Genomic DNA, 12,612 nt, shown 5'->3' with positions numbered 1-12,612 from the left:
CGACGATGATGTGAACAAGTTTTGTTTACTTTCTCCTTGATTTTGATTTCACTTCGATGAGTTTTTCAGGTATAAAAAAGTAGGAAGTTTATGTTAAAAAAATGCAATTGTTAGGATCCTTTGTGTGTGTGTTTGTGTGTGTGTATGTTTCAGTTGGTTTGGTTTAATGCATTAAATTTTAAAGAAGTTCTAGAATTGAAAAAAAATTGACCTCGTGTTGATAACTTAACGACGAAGCCTTTACATGGGAGAATCTAGTAGATTCTTTTTGGCTCCATGACCTTTGAAAACATTGCTTTCAATACATAGTTGTCATGCGTGGCTATAGTAATGAAAAGTCCATATGGTGCTTCGCAACTTGATGAAATTCAATCAAGCCCTATTAGGTAAATGGTTGTGGAGGTACCAACACGAAAGGAGGGTCTTATGGAAGTCTGTTATAGATTCACAGTTTGGGTAGGTTTTGGGAAGATGGTGCTCAAATGAGGTATGAGGCCTATATGGGGTGGGTTTGTGGAAGTGCATTAGGATACATTGGGAGATCTTCCGAAGACATGAACATATTGTGGTGGGCGACAGCTCTTGTGTCATATTTTGGTATGATAAATGGTGTGGTGAATGATGTTTCCAAGACACCTTCCTTGCCATTTTTGAGCTTGCATGAGAAAGGATGTAGCGATAGCCGATCTCTTGGTCTTTTCCAGTAGATCCCCTCAATGGAATGTTGATATCATTAGGGCAGCCCAGGATTGGAGGTTGGAGATTATCACAGAGTGGCATTGTATTCCATAAGCATGATAGAGTATTAGTGATAAGATGAACTGGAGGCCCTCCAAGAAAGGTAGATTCACTGTTAGATCGTTTTACCAAGTTCTAATGAGCTCTGGAATGACCATGTTCCCATGGAAGAGTATATGGCAGACGAAAGCTCCTTCAAAAGCAGCTTTTTTTGTATGGACAACATCATTGTTCTTATGGGTGGGGGCCATTGTTTGTAATGGGCTAAACATCCATGATTTTCTCATTTTGATTGTAAACTCTAACTAGGTGCTTCTCATGTATACTCCTTGTGTACTTCAGCTTTGCCTATTTTTATGAATAAAACTTCTTGATTATCTATAAAAATAAAATGTAATGAAAAGAATAGTATCGTTGGGATGCTCTCAAGACTTTTGAAGTTCCATATGTTCCATATGTTTTGACACATGAGTTCTTCAAGTTTGTTTGGCTGTTGATAGCATTTACCGATTTTTTTTTTTCCTTAAAAACTTCTCACAATAAGGTCATATACATAATAGTGTTACATACATTCTTATTTTAGTTTTCGTTGTTGAAAATGGTCCACCATATTCGTCACAAGCATGTGCATTGCATTAAACACTATACAATGACTAAGGCCTGGTTTGGATAGCAAAAACCTCCCATCTCATCTCATCATATCTTATCTCAATATCTAAAACACAAATATATTTCAATTTCAAATTTTCAACTTTTTCGTCTAATCATTACAATTTTCTCCAACTTAAAAAAAAAAAAAAATAGTTCAACTTTTTCAAATCTCAAAACAAAAATAATATTAAAAAATTATATTCTAACAATATTTTAACTTTATAATATTTATATTTAACCTTTTCTGTCTCATTTCCCAAAACCCCCTATAATATCTCAACTCAAACCATTTCACTACTATTTACAGATCATCTTATTTAATCTCACTATCCAAACTGGGCCTAAATCTTTTGGGGGCGTTTCGTTAGTTCCGTTTTAATAGTTTTTTGGAGAGAGAGAGAGAGAGAGAGAGAGAGAGGTTGAATGCAGCGGATGGACGAGAATCGTTTAGGGTTTGGGGGCAGAGAAATTTGTATATCCATTGCAATTATTCAAAGAGTGATGGTAATTAGTAGTTTTCCAAAAAAACCAATCAATCATTGGTCTTAAAAAAAATGTACTTTGATGTTTTTAAAATCTCAAATCACCAACTGAATCTATTGGTTTGCAACAAAAGTGTGCCAAGAGGTACTTCAAGTTTAAAAATATGTGATTGAGGTCAGAAGGATTTCTTGACAGGGTCTAACAGTGGGTGGTGTTCGTATCATTTTTCTAGAAAAGCAAGTTACTTCTCCCTAAAGAGGATTTGAAGGTTTGGAATGAGCACGTGTTTGGTGATTTGGGGTTTCAAAAAAATACTGTCTTCGAGGAACTCAAGGGCTTATAGGGAAGGGAAGAGGAGAGGGAACTATCTAAAATAGAGAGGGCTTGCAAAACCCAAGTGACAACGGATATTGAAAGGGTCTCTCTATTGGAAGAAATATCTTGGAGACAAGTCTAGAGCACTATGGTTGAAGAAGAGGATAAATGCACCAAAGGGTCTCTCTATTTGATGATGTCAATTGGAAATTCTTGCTTTAGATGCTTGAGAGATGTGGTTTTGGTATGAAATGGTGTACATGATCCATCATTCTATTTCTATGGTTTCTTCTCTATATTGGTGAATGGCACGCCAAAAGGCTTCTTTAAAAGCTCATGAGACTTGAGACAATGTGACCTTTTATCTCCGCTACTTTTTGTTTTCGGGATGGAAGCATTTAGCAAAATGATCTCATTAGTGGTGGAGCCAGATTCATAGGTTTCTGGTGGGGGAGGCCAATACTAGCACTCTCAACATATCCCATCTATTATTTTCTGATGACACCCTAATCTTTTCTGGGGCTCGTCATGATCAAATCCAAGCTTTGATGGCTCTCCTTTTATGCTTTGAAGCTGTATCAGGGTTGAAGGTGAACTTGGCCAAATCAGAAGTAGTTTCGATAGGGGATGTTCCTAATGTAGAGAGTATGGCTTCCATTTTGGGATGCAACATATCTCAGTTGCCTATGAAATATCTTGGCTTTCCCTTGGGTGCTCTGTTCAAATCAATAGCTATTTGAGATAATGTCTCTCTTTCCAACTTGCCAACCTACTTCATATCATTATTTCCACTCCCCACCAAGGTGGCTCATCACATGGAGAATTCGGAACTTGCAATTTTTATCAAAGCCTTGCTTGGCAAGTGGCTATGGAGATACCACAATGAAAGGAGGGCCTTGTGGAGAATCATCATCGAATTGAAGCAAGGTGAACCATGGGGAGGATGGTGTTCCAATAAGGTGAGTAGACCTCATGATGTAGGGCTATGGAAGCATATAAGAAGACGTTGGGACGCATATACAAGATATACCTGCTTTGCAATGGGTGATGAATCAGAATTAAATTTTGGCATGATGTATGGTGTGGTGATAGGGGACTCAAGGAAACTTATCCACAAGTTTATGGTATATCAAGTATGAAAGAAGCCTCGATTGTGGACCTTTTCATGCTCTCTAATGGTATTTCCCAATGGAATGTTACATTCCTTAGAGATGCACAAGATTAGGAAGTTGACATTTTTTCAGAGTTCTATGACCTAGTGTACTCCATCCATTTGTTGGGGGGATTTGAAGACAAATCTTTTGGTGCCTCTCTAAGAAAGGGAAGTTCACAGTTTGCTCTTTCTTCCAAGCCATGACAACGTACAATACAAATTCATTCCCATGGAAGAGTATTTAGAAGACAAAGGCACCTTTAAAGGAAATTATTATTTTTTTGAATGGATGGCTTCCTTGGGGAAGATCCTCATCCTAGACTATCTAAGGAAATGTCGAATCATAGTCATAGATTAGTGTTGTATGTGCAAAAAGAGTGGGGAGTTGGTTGACCATCTACTACTTCATTGTGAGATTGTCAGGGCATTGTGGAATTAAGTCTTTGCTCGGATGGGATTAGCTTGGATGATGCCAAGACGGGTTGTGATATCCCTTATGATTAGAGGATAAGGTAGGTGGTGTATTCCCACATTGCTTAGGAAGGAGAAGTTCGTGCTCTTTATAATGTTTCAATGGGATTTCAATTGTATCATTGACAAGTTATTTTGGAGTATAGGCCATGTTGTTTGGGCCTTTTATTGTGGCGTTACCAATGATATCAGAGCCTATCCCAACCAGAGATGTTGGACTTGAGCCGAGCCACCTACGACGGATAGGCCTGACGAGGACGACAGAAAGTTAAGGGGGAGGGAGAGATTGTGATACCCCATATGATAAGAGGATAAGGTAGGTGGTGTCTGAGATCCCACATTTCTTGGGAAGGAGAAGTTCGCCTTTTATAATGTTCCAATGGGGCTCCAATTTTATCATTTTGGAGTATAGGTTATGTGGTTTAGTCCTTCCATTGGGGCGTTACACGTGTAATTAACCTCCTAGCTTCTAGGAGCGACATTTAGGGTTACTCTCAGATTGCATCAATTTGGAAGATGGTTCCAATATGTTCATGGTGGTGTATTTGGAGGGAGATGAATGAAAGAAGTTTTGAAGATCAAGTGGATGAGCTTAGAAATTTATTATTTTATACTTTACTCCTTTGGTCGATTGTAATTGATTTTCATGGCATGACTTTTCATGAATTCCTTGTATCTCTAAGCTAGGACGCTTAGGTGTTACTCTTGTATATATCTTGTTTACTTGGGCTCTTGCCTATTATTTTGATCAATAAAATCTTGTTTACCAATTAAAAAAAAAGTGCCAATCACTACCTTAATATATATATATATATATATATAACTGCTTGGCTTTGTTGGTCACCTGGTCAGAAATTCACATACCCCTAATTTGATGTTTTTAAATCCTGCTGAGGTGTTTTTCCTATAAATCTTCTTGCTTACTTTACCCTTCTAGACTTTGTCCTTGTTGCCGTTGTAGTATTTGTTTTAGTTTCTCACCTTGCTCGCCAACCCCTATGCTCTTTCTTATGGAAAAATAAGTACCATTTTATTCCAACAAAAGAAGTGTCGTACTGCAAAAAATTTTATTCTGCAAGTGTATTCTGTTAGTGGTCAACTACATGGCTTCCAATATTTCTAGGCATAATAGAGTTGATTTTTAATCTTCTGTATGGCTATTCTATTATTGGCTGTCTTTATACCCTTTTCATTGCTTTTTTAACGCATCTCTATTCTTTATTGAAAATAGAAACTCTATTCTTTTCACAATGAGATTAAACCCCTAGGGGTTGGCTCAAGTAGTAAATGCCTTGGTATTGGTGGTATGCTCCCTCCAAGATGTAAGGTTTGAGTCCTCTTGAGTGCAACCAATCTTTAGGGACCATTGGATTGAGGGATTTTCTTTTTTGAATTACCCGAGATGCACTTGTAGGAAACTCCTTGCTAAGGATCTGTGCGCCTCCAGGATTAAGTCAAGACGTTTTTGGACCATGTGCTAATTAAAAAAAAAAAAAACAGAGATTATTCAGAAATATTCAATCCTTAAACTTGAAAGCTAAGATTAGTGATTGAACATTCTTTCTTCTGTAGAGCACTGGAATCATTCTCTTTTTTATCTTTGCTTTATATATCCAGTCATTAAACTTGTGTGTCAGCAACTGGTTTCATGGTGTAGTTTGTTTCATACTTTTTAGGGTGTTGATTTAAATATGACTTTGAACTTTGAAGGGTATCTAGTTTTAACTTTGAAAATAAGTTGCTCTATATGGAGAGATTAAGTTTTGTATGATTGGACAAGTAGATACTAATATATAGATACTAATGTACGTTTTCACATCTCATTTTAGCCTGCTACATTATAAAACCATAATTTGATTGTGATAGTCTATGATTTCTGTTAACTTAGAAGTGAAGATAACCAGTGCAGAGTCAAGATGTCAACAATATTCTGACTTTTGATCTTTCTTGTGTAAATCTATTGTAGATGGTATGAGAATTTCATGGCTATTATTGCGGGGCGTAACATATTTCCCTTGAAAAGAACTTAGCATCAGCGTTCTCTTTCTTCTCCTCTCCTCATAGTAGTGTTCATAATCACTATTGTTCTCAACGTTTTGTTATTCTTTTGATTGAAATAAAGATACCAAAGCACAGTTAATGATAATTGGAAAAAGCGTGAATACTGTTAGGCTTGTCAAAACAATGCATTCTATTTTTATATATTTTTTTTTATAAATTGAATACGCTCTTTATGCCTTTCCAACTCAAATATGAAATCACCTTCTCTCTGTATTTATATGTGTGCAATCTGTAATCATAAGTAAGTAATGAAATTGTAATTTCTTTACAGTTTTCTCCAACTGCTGCATGGCCTTTGTGGCTGATCTGATATAAATGGAAGAAGTTTGCGGTCGCATTCTCCGTGTATATCAGATCTTTGCTGGGGATGAACAGCGCAATCCTCAATGGTAAACCCAAAGCTGTCTCACCACCCAACTATATGCTATAGGCCTATACAACCCTCCGACCTTGAGGTTTTAGAGCGAATCCATGGGGATTTGTTTCCCATACGGTATATGTTTTCATCCTATTTTCTTCAGCAATTAGAGACTGCAGGATGATGAAATTTCTTCTTTATAACACAGTGCTAATCCGCAGGTATGAGTCTGAGTTCTTCCAAAATGTTGTCAATGGACGTGAAATTGTATCATGGGCTGCCGTTGACCGCAGTCGTCCAAATGGTCAAACTGATGAACTTATTGGATTTATAACTGCACGAATTGTTCTTGCAAAAGAAAGTGAGGTGAGTGGTTAAAATTTACTCTACACCCCTATACCTGATGGTTTATTTCCTCTTGCATCCATCGCAAGGTGAGGTCTGATTTGAGGTCGCTGGTAAACTCTTGAGACATTACTTGCCGGCGATCTGGCAACTCTTTAATACAATTACCATATGTTTGGCTCATATTTAGTGTTGTAGAATCTACCACGAGATATTCCAACTTAAGGAGATTGTTGATGCAAAATATTCTGATCAGACTCACTACCCCTAATTGACATTCTCTGTACATAGTTTTCTTTTTAACTTAAGTTTTCTTTCTAACTTACCGTGGTTTAGTATGTAAATCAAAGGGCTTAAAATCATTTGGATTTTGTAAGCTTGCATTATTTCTCCCATTTTGTTCGTTTTTATTTTCTATTGGTTCTCTTAACTCATTTCTACCAATGTTGGCCTTGTAGATAACGGATTTGCTAAGATATGACTCATCAAAATCAGATCAAACTTTAGTGTACATTTTGACTGTGGGAGTAGAAGAAGCCTATAGAAATTGCGGCATAGGTAGGATATTCCCCCTTTGATACAATTTTCAAGACTCCTTGCATACCAAAATATTGATTCCTGATGGCTTTGCAGCTTCTGCATTAATTCGGAAGGTCATAAAATATGCATTAAGTATCCCAACTTGCCGGGCAGTTTACCTGCATGTCATATCTTACAATGATCCTGCAATCCACTTGTACAAGAAAATGTCATTCAAGTGTGTAAGGAGGTTGCAAGGTTTCTACTTAATCAATGGTCAGCACTATGACTCGTACTTGTTTGTGTACTATGTAAATGGCGGTTGTTCTCCTTGCTCACCACTGTAAGTAAAATGCATCCTTTATCCTTGATTTGGTCGGTATTCTCCATCTTCTTTGAAGTTGTTCTTAGTGGTGGCAACTCTTGAACATCTTGGTAGCCTGCATAGAATTTGGAAATTACCTGTCGGCCCAGATTTTCATTTTTTCATTAAACCATATTACAGATTGTTGTTCTTCATCATGATTGTATAGAGAATCACGACACCATGACTCAAAAAATAAAAAAATCTGAAACTATTTTACTTTTACTTTTGCAAATAGGTGCAAGGAAAATAATGAATTATGGATGATAATAGTAATGAATTTTGTGCCATGTAAGATAATATAGATAGTAGATTTGTTTTTATAAGCATAATATGGATACTAGGTAAAAAACTGCTTTGGGAGTTCAGTCCTTGGAAGAAAATTGATAGCTGAGATAGATTTATATGCTTTTGAAACCCGTAACATGGGTAAGAATCTTCTCACATAATGAACCATCCCTTACAGACGAAAAGTTAGAACTAAAGCTGTAAATGACTCAAGGAAAACCCAAACTACATCTAGGCCTATTTTAAAAAAGGACCAGTCAATGTTACAATTGGAATCCTTTGTAGTCATTATAAAGGGTATGAATTTTTCCCTCCCAAGCAATGTGGGATCCCATTTATTACCTACATAGAATCAATCTGGGGTATTACAAAAGCATTATGAAAAAACTCTTGGTGTAGTAAATTTTTAGATTATTATTTAAGATAAATTTTAGAAGGAAGAACGAAAATGAATAGAGAAACTAACGTTTTGTGTTTATACTGTTGGACTATATATTATATATAATGATGATTGTTTCTTTGAACCATAATATAAAGTTCATAAAAATGCTTGAAAAGCTTCAGTATGAAAATTATTATTAATCAAATAAACAGCAGATGATGAAAGATGCATACAACTATGTGGCATTCCTTATTTGTTTCTAGGACTCAACTGCCATTATAGTCGATGCTGCAGGGTATTCTTGTTGTTAGTTCTATCTGATACTGTTTATTAGTGACGCGCGTAGAGGTTTTAGATATTGACTTGTTTGTTCTGGTATACAAATAAATGCATCCTTCATAGAACTGTAACTGTTTTTTAAATGTTGCAGAGAGCTTGTTACTGCCATGGTAAGTTCCATGAAGAGTCTTCTTAAGACTGTGACTACAAAGCTAATCAAGAATGAAGATAGGAAGGTCCCAAAATGGCCGAAATGCAAAGAAACCAATTCTCTTATATTAGCAACCCAAAACAGAAGAATTTCGACCGCTGAATGTTCCGCATACGAGTGTGTTTGATTGTTTACTTCCATAGAAAAGATATATAACTCTCCCTCCTGCTTGCTATCCTTTATATGTACTTACTCAGTACTCTTAAATCCTTGATGCGGTCTTGTTATAATAAACTCTTAACGTTCGCAATTAGAGTTGTACCAATGCATATGGAACTTTCCACATTGAATAAATCCTTGATGCGGTCTTGTCTCACGTGGTTTTCTCAATATTCAGATAATTTACAGTGAGTTCTTAGTTTGAGCACTTCTAAATTCTGAAAATGCCCACTTTCATCATCTGCTGGAAGTGGTGGAAGATTAATATTCCAGGCATGCCGTTTTTGTTTATAATCTTCAACTCTCTGTTGATCCTGAGTATTATAATGTAACGCCACATGGAAATATCATCTTGAAAAGCAACAGCAGTATTCTCAAACTGTCTAATTCATTCACAACCTCAGTAAAAAGAGCAATCCTTTCCCCAAAACAAGATCAGTACAGATAATTGATTAGAAAAAAAAAAGATCAGTACAGATAAACCTAAATAAATATTGAAATCAACGCCCAAAATTAATCGTTTTGTTTGTCAAAAAAATCCAGTTTCATTGTTCAATCGATGTTGATTACTACTTATTGGTTTGACTTGATTACGTATGATGGGGAATTTGTGATTGTACGGTCTTCAAATATGATTAACATCACAAGTTTGAAACTTTATTTCAATGGAAAATTACAAATTTTTATAGCTAATGTGCAGATTTAGCAGCTTTGTTTTCCAGGAGATACTTTTTGGTAGCTTCTGCAATTTTTAGCATTGGCTCGATATTGACATAGGAGGCATTAGCAGCAGCCTCTTCCTTGACATCATAATCAACCGTGGTTTTGATTACAGATGAATCATCACCCTTTTCGATAATTTCGAAACGAACACGATAATAAGTAAATCCTAGATCAAGATATCCTGCTTAAATCACTTCTGCTTCCTTCACGTATTTCTCATTGTCGACATTTGTGAACTCCTCTACTAAGGTTCTAAAGCCAGCTGACCCTGTTTCAATGAATAAGAAAGATTGGAACTTTAAACTTCTAAAACATAGAGCATATACAGTGCATTACGCATCCTATACCTGAGGAGGTTCATGTGTGAACAATTGATTCCATCTTTTATATTTGACATACACATATCATCTGAATGTCTTAAGTAACTTAAACCGTCAGTTCTAATTTAATTTGATTAGATTATACTTTTGCTCGATTTGTTTATTAAATGAGTCGTTTCATAAGCATGGAATGATGATTAATTATTAAACGATATAATTCATATAAAAGATTATAAATTAATTCAGTTAATATGCGTGAACAAACTCGTATTAAGATGGACTTGATGACTAGTCAAGTAATTAGATTGTCCATATATATTATAACAAAAGCATATACATTAATAAAAATATTTTCTATAAATGGAAGTATTATATATATATGAAATATATTAGATATAATCATGATAAGTATAAACCGTAATATTTTATTACTATAATTTTTATATTTAACAAATAAATCAATAAAAATTAAAATCTTATTCATTTTATATATATTATTCTGCTCACTTATTTATCTATTCATTATAAAAATGAAAAAAAATAAGAACTTAAAAAATTCTAAAGTCGAGCTAATAATTAAGCCAAACTAAATTAAGCACTCGAATCACTTCACAACTTGAGATATGAGTCGAGCTCAAACTAGATTTCCGTCAAGTTGACATCGATCGAGCTGAATTTTAGAGCTTGAGTACTTTTATCGGAGCTCAGATCGAGCCAAGTTTTGAGACTTTCAAGTGAATATTATCTCAACTTAATTAAATACAACTTAAAATAATTTCTCATGATCCTTTTGGTCTGAATTAAGCTAACTAATTAATTACAATCTTACCTTCTATTCTCTTGTTATTGTTTGGATATCTGCCAAGAAACAATCTTTTTGGATGATATAAAAGGTTAAATATAAACATGATATACTACTTATAAAAAGTACTAGATCGATCTCTGCAAAGATATTATTAATTTGATTAATGCTAGCTAGCTGTATGAATACCTGGAACCAATGTTATCTTCATTTTAGTCCCAACACCTCCATCACCTTCTAAGACCTCACTTTTCTCAACGAGACCCGAAAGCGATTCTTTAGCCAGTTTTGATAAGAGAAGTGTGCCATAGGGCTCCCAAGTTTCCCTAGCCACCACCTTTACCTCCATTTCGTGGTAGAGTTGCCCAACTACCATATTGCTGCTTGCTTTTAAGCTTTTATATATCCATTTTCTTCTTTTTCTGCTTTACAGAAATCTGCAGAAACCCAAAGCTATTTGTGTTAATTTACTGCAGTATCTTTCCTTGTGATATATATAAACTCAAGGTAGAGGTAAAGACAAGGAGGAGAGTACAAACATTCCAATACAAAGAGTAAGTTGTTCATGCAGTCATGATTCAGACATGAATATCATTGCAGAAACATATATACGTACTGATCAAGAAGTCTACCCTAACTCTAACCACCCAAAACACCACTTTTTCACCCACCAAAAAAAAGAAAAAAAAGGTAATTAAATAATTAAACGAACTAATTATGATACATGGGTTGATCTATTTATATTATAATGTTGAAAATAACGTTGTATCATGTCATGATCGATGGTGAAGATTTGATATTTGATTTATATTTTCTTTTCACAAAAAAATAGTTGAAAAAAACTGGAAATTTAAGTAATTTGGGTTGAAGACTTCTAGAAGCAATCCTTATTGTGTTCCATTAAAGAATACTAATTAAATTCTTATTCATGGTGGGACAATTAAGATTAAATAATGAAAAATATTTAATTATATCTCCTAATGTGACAGGGAAACCACTTTCCATTCAAGAAAAAAAAAAAGAAATAAATAATTAGGAGAATAGTCCAAATACTAGCTAGGATCTTGAGGAAACTTTCAACATGATGGTGGAATATTAAATTAGGTTAAAATTAATTTCACAAGTTAAAAATTCACAACTTTTGGTAAAAAGAAAAAAAAAAACCAATAATAGTAAATTACTTACACGTCATGATTAAATATAACACGTGGTGAGTCTGGCCAGCTAGCTTGTGATACAGATGCATCCAAGCCCTAAACGAGTCTGTGGTCTTTCAGTTTGTATAATAAGTGATTCAATTCTGTTTACTTTAAGACTATATATATATATATATATATACTAGTCAAGGTGCAACGTGCGATGCACGTTTGCTTCGTTGGGTTGTTTACTTGTTTAGTTAAGTTTCAAAAATTTGACAGTAAAAATATTACATAAATATAAACAACAAAATAACTTCTAATTTTTTTTTTTTCTTTTGGTGTCATTCTAGCTTAGGGCCATATTGGACAAGACCGATGGAAATAACATTAAAATTTTTGTGTTTTTGTTGGTTGAATATTTCTGGGTCTGCAGCAAGTTGAATCATCCATTATTTTTCTGAAACTTCTGATGCCATTTTTTCTATAAATGGTAAATGTTACTGTGTGTTAAATATTTAGTAAAATTAGATGATTAATAAATGTATAAATAATTTATTTTTTTGTTAATGATTTAAAAAAAAATTCCTAAATTAATCGAGAGCACCCATCAAGAAAAATATAAAAACTTTTTAGGTGTTAATTGTGGGGACAAATTAATTTTCCTTCAATTATTAACAGTTAATTACATACACAACTTTCATTTTTTTGTCAATTAGTGTATATAAAAAGATATTTTCGCATTGGACAATCACAACGTAACATAACATTCTAACTTGTAGTCCGCTGAAAAAACCTTAAACTTTCATGTACAATATGAAAAATTGTTTAACACAGTTGTTATGTTTGTATTA

At 34.5% G+C, this 12,612-nt stretch overlaps 1 protein-coding gene and 1 pseudogene across 1 annotated transcript; one reads left to right on the top strand and one right to left on the bottom strand.

The window, feature by feature from the left end:
* Window positions 1-6,224: 6,224 nt before the first annotated feature.
* Window positions 6,225-8,934, top strand: LOC122311545 (histone acetyltransferase MCC1). The gene is given in 6 exon segments (XM_043126134.1): window positions 6,225-6,254; window positions 6,256-6,365; window positions 6,452-6,596; window positions 7,034-7,133; window positions 7,209-7,437; window positions 8,559-8,934. Coding segments are annotated over 6 exon segments (786 nt in total). The 5' UTR covers window positions 6,225-6,239; the 3' UTR covers window positions 8,746-8,934.
* Window positions 8,935-9,466: 532 nt separating this feature from the next.
* LOC122310352 lies at window positions 9,467-10,971 on the bottom strand (annotated as a pseudogene).
* Between the last annotated feature and the right edge of the window lie 1,641 nt (window positions 10,972-12,612).

The sequence above is a fragment of the Carya illinoinensis genome, chromosome 5 (assembly GCF_018687715.1).
Source record: "Carya illinoinensis cultivar Pawnee chromosome 5, C.illinoinensisPawnee_v1, whole genome shotgun sequence".
NCBI classification, from domain to species: domain Eukaryota; kingdom Viridiplantae; phylum Streptophyta; class Magnoliopsida; order Fagales; family Juglandaceae; genus Carya; species Carya illinoinensis.
The sequence above is the reverse complement of the archived record's forward strand: the minus strand, read 5'-3'. Positions and strand labels throughout refer to the sequence as shown.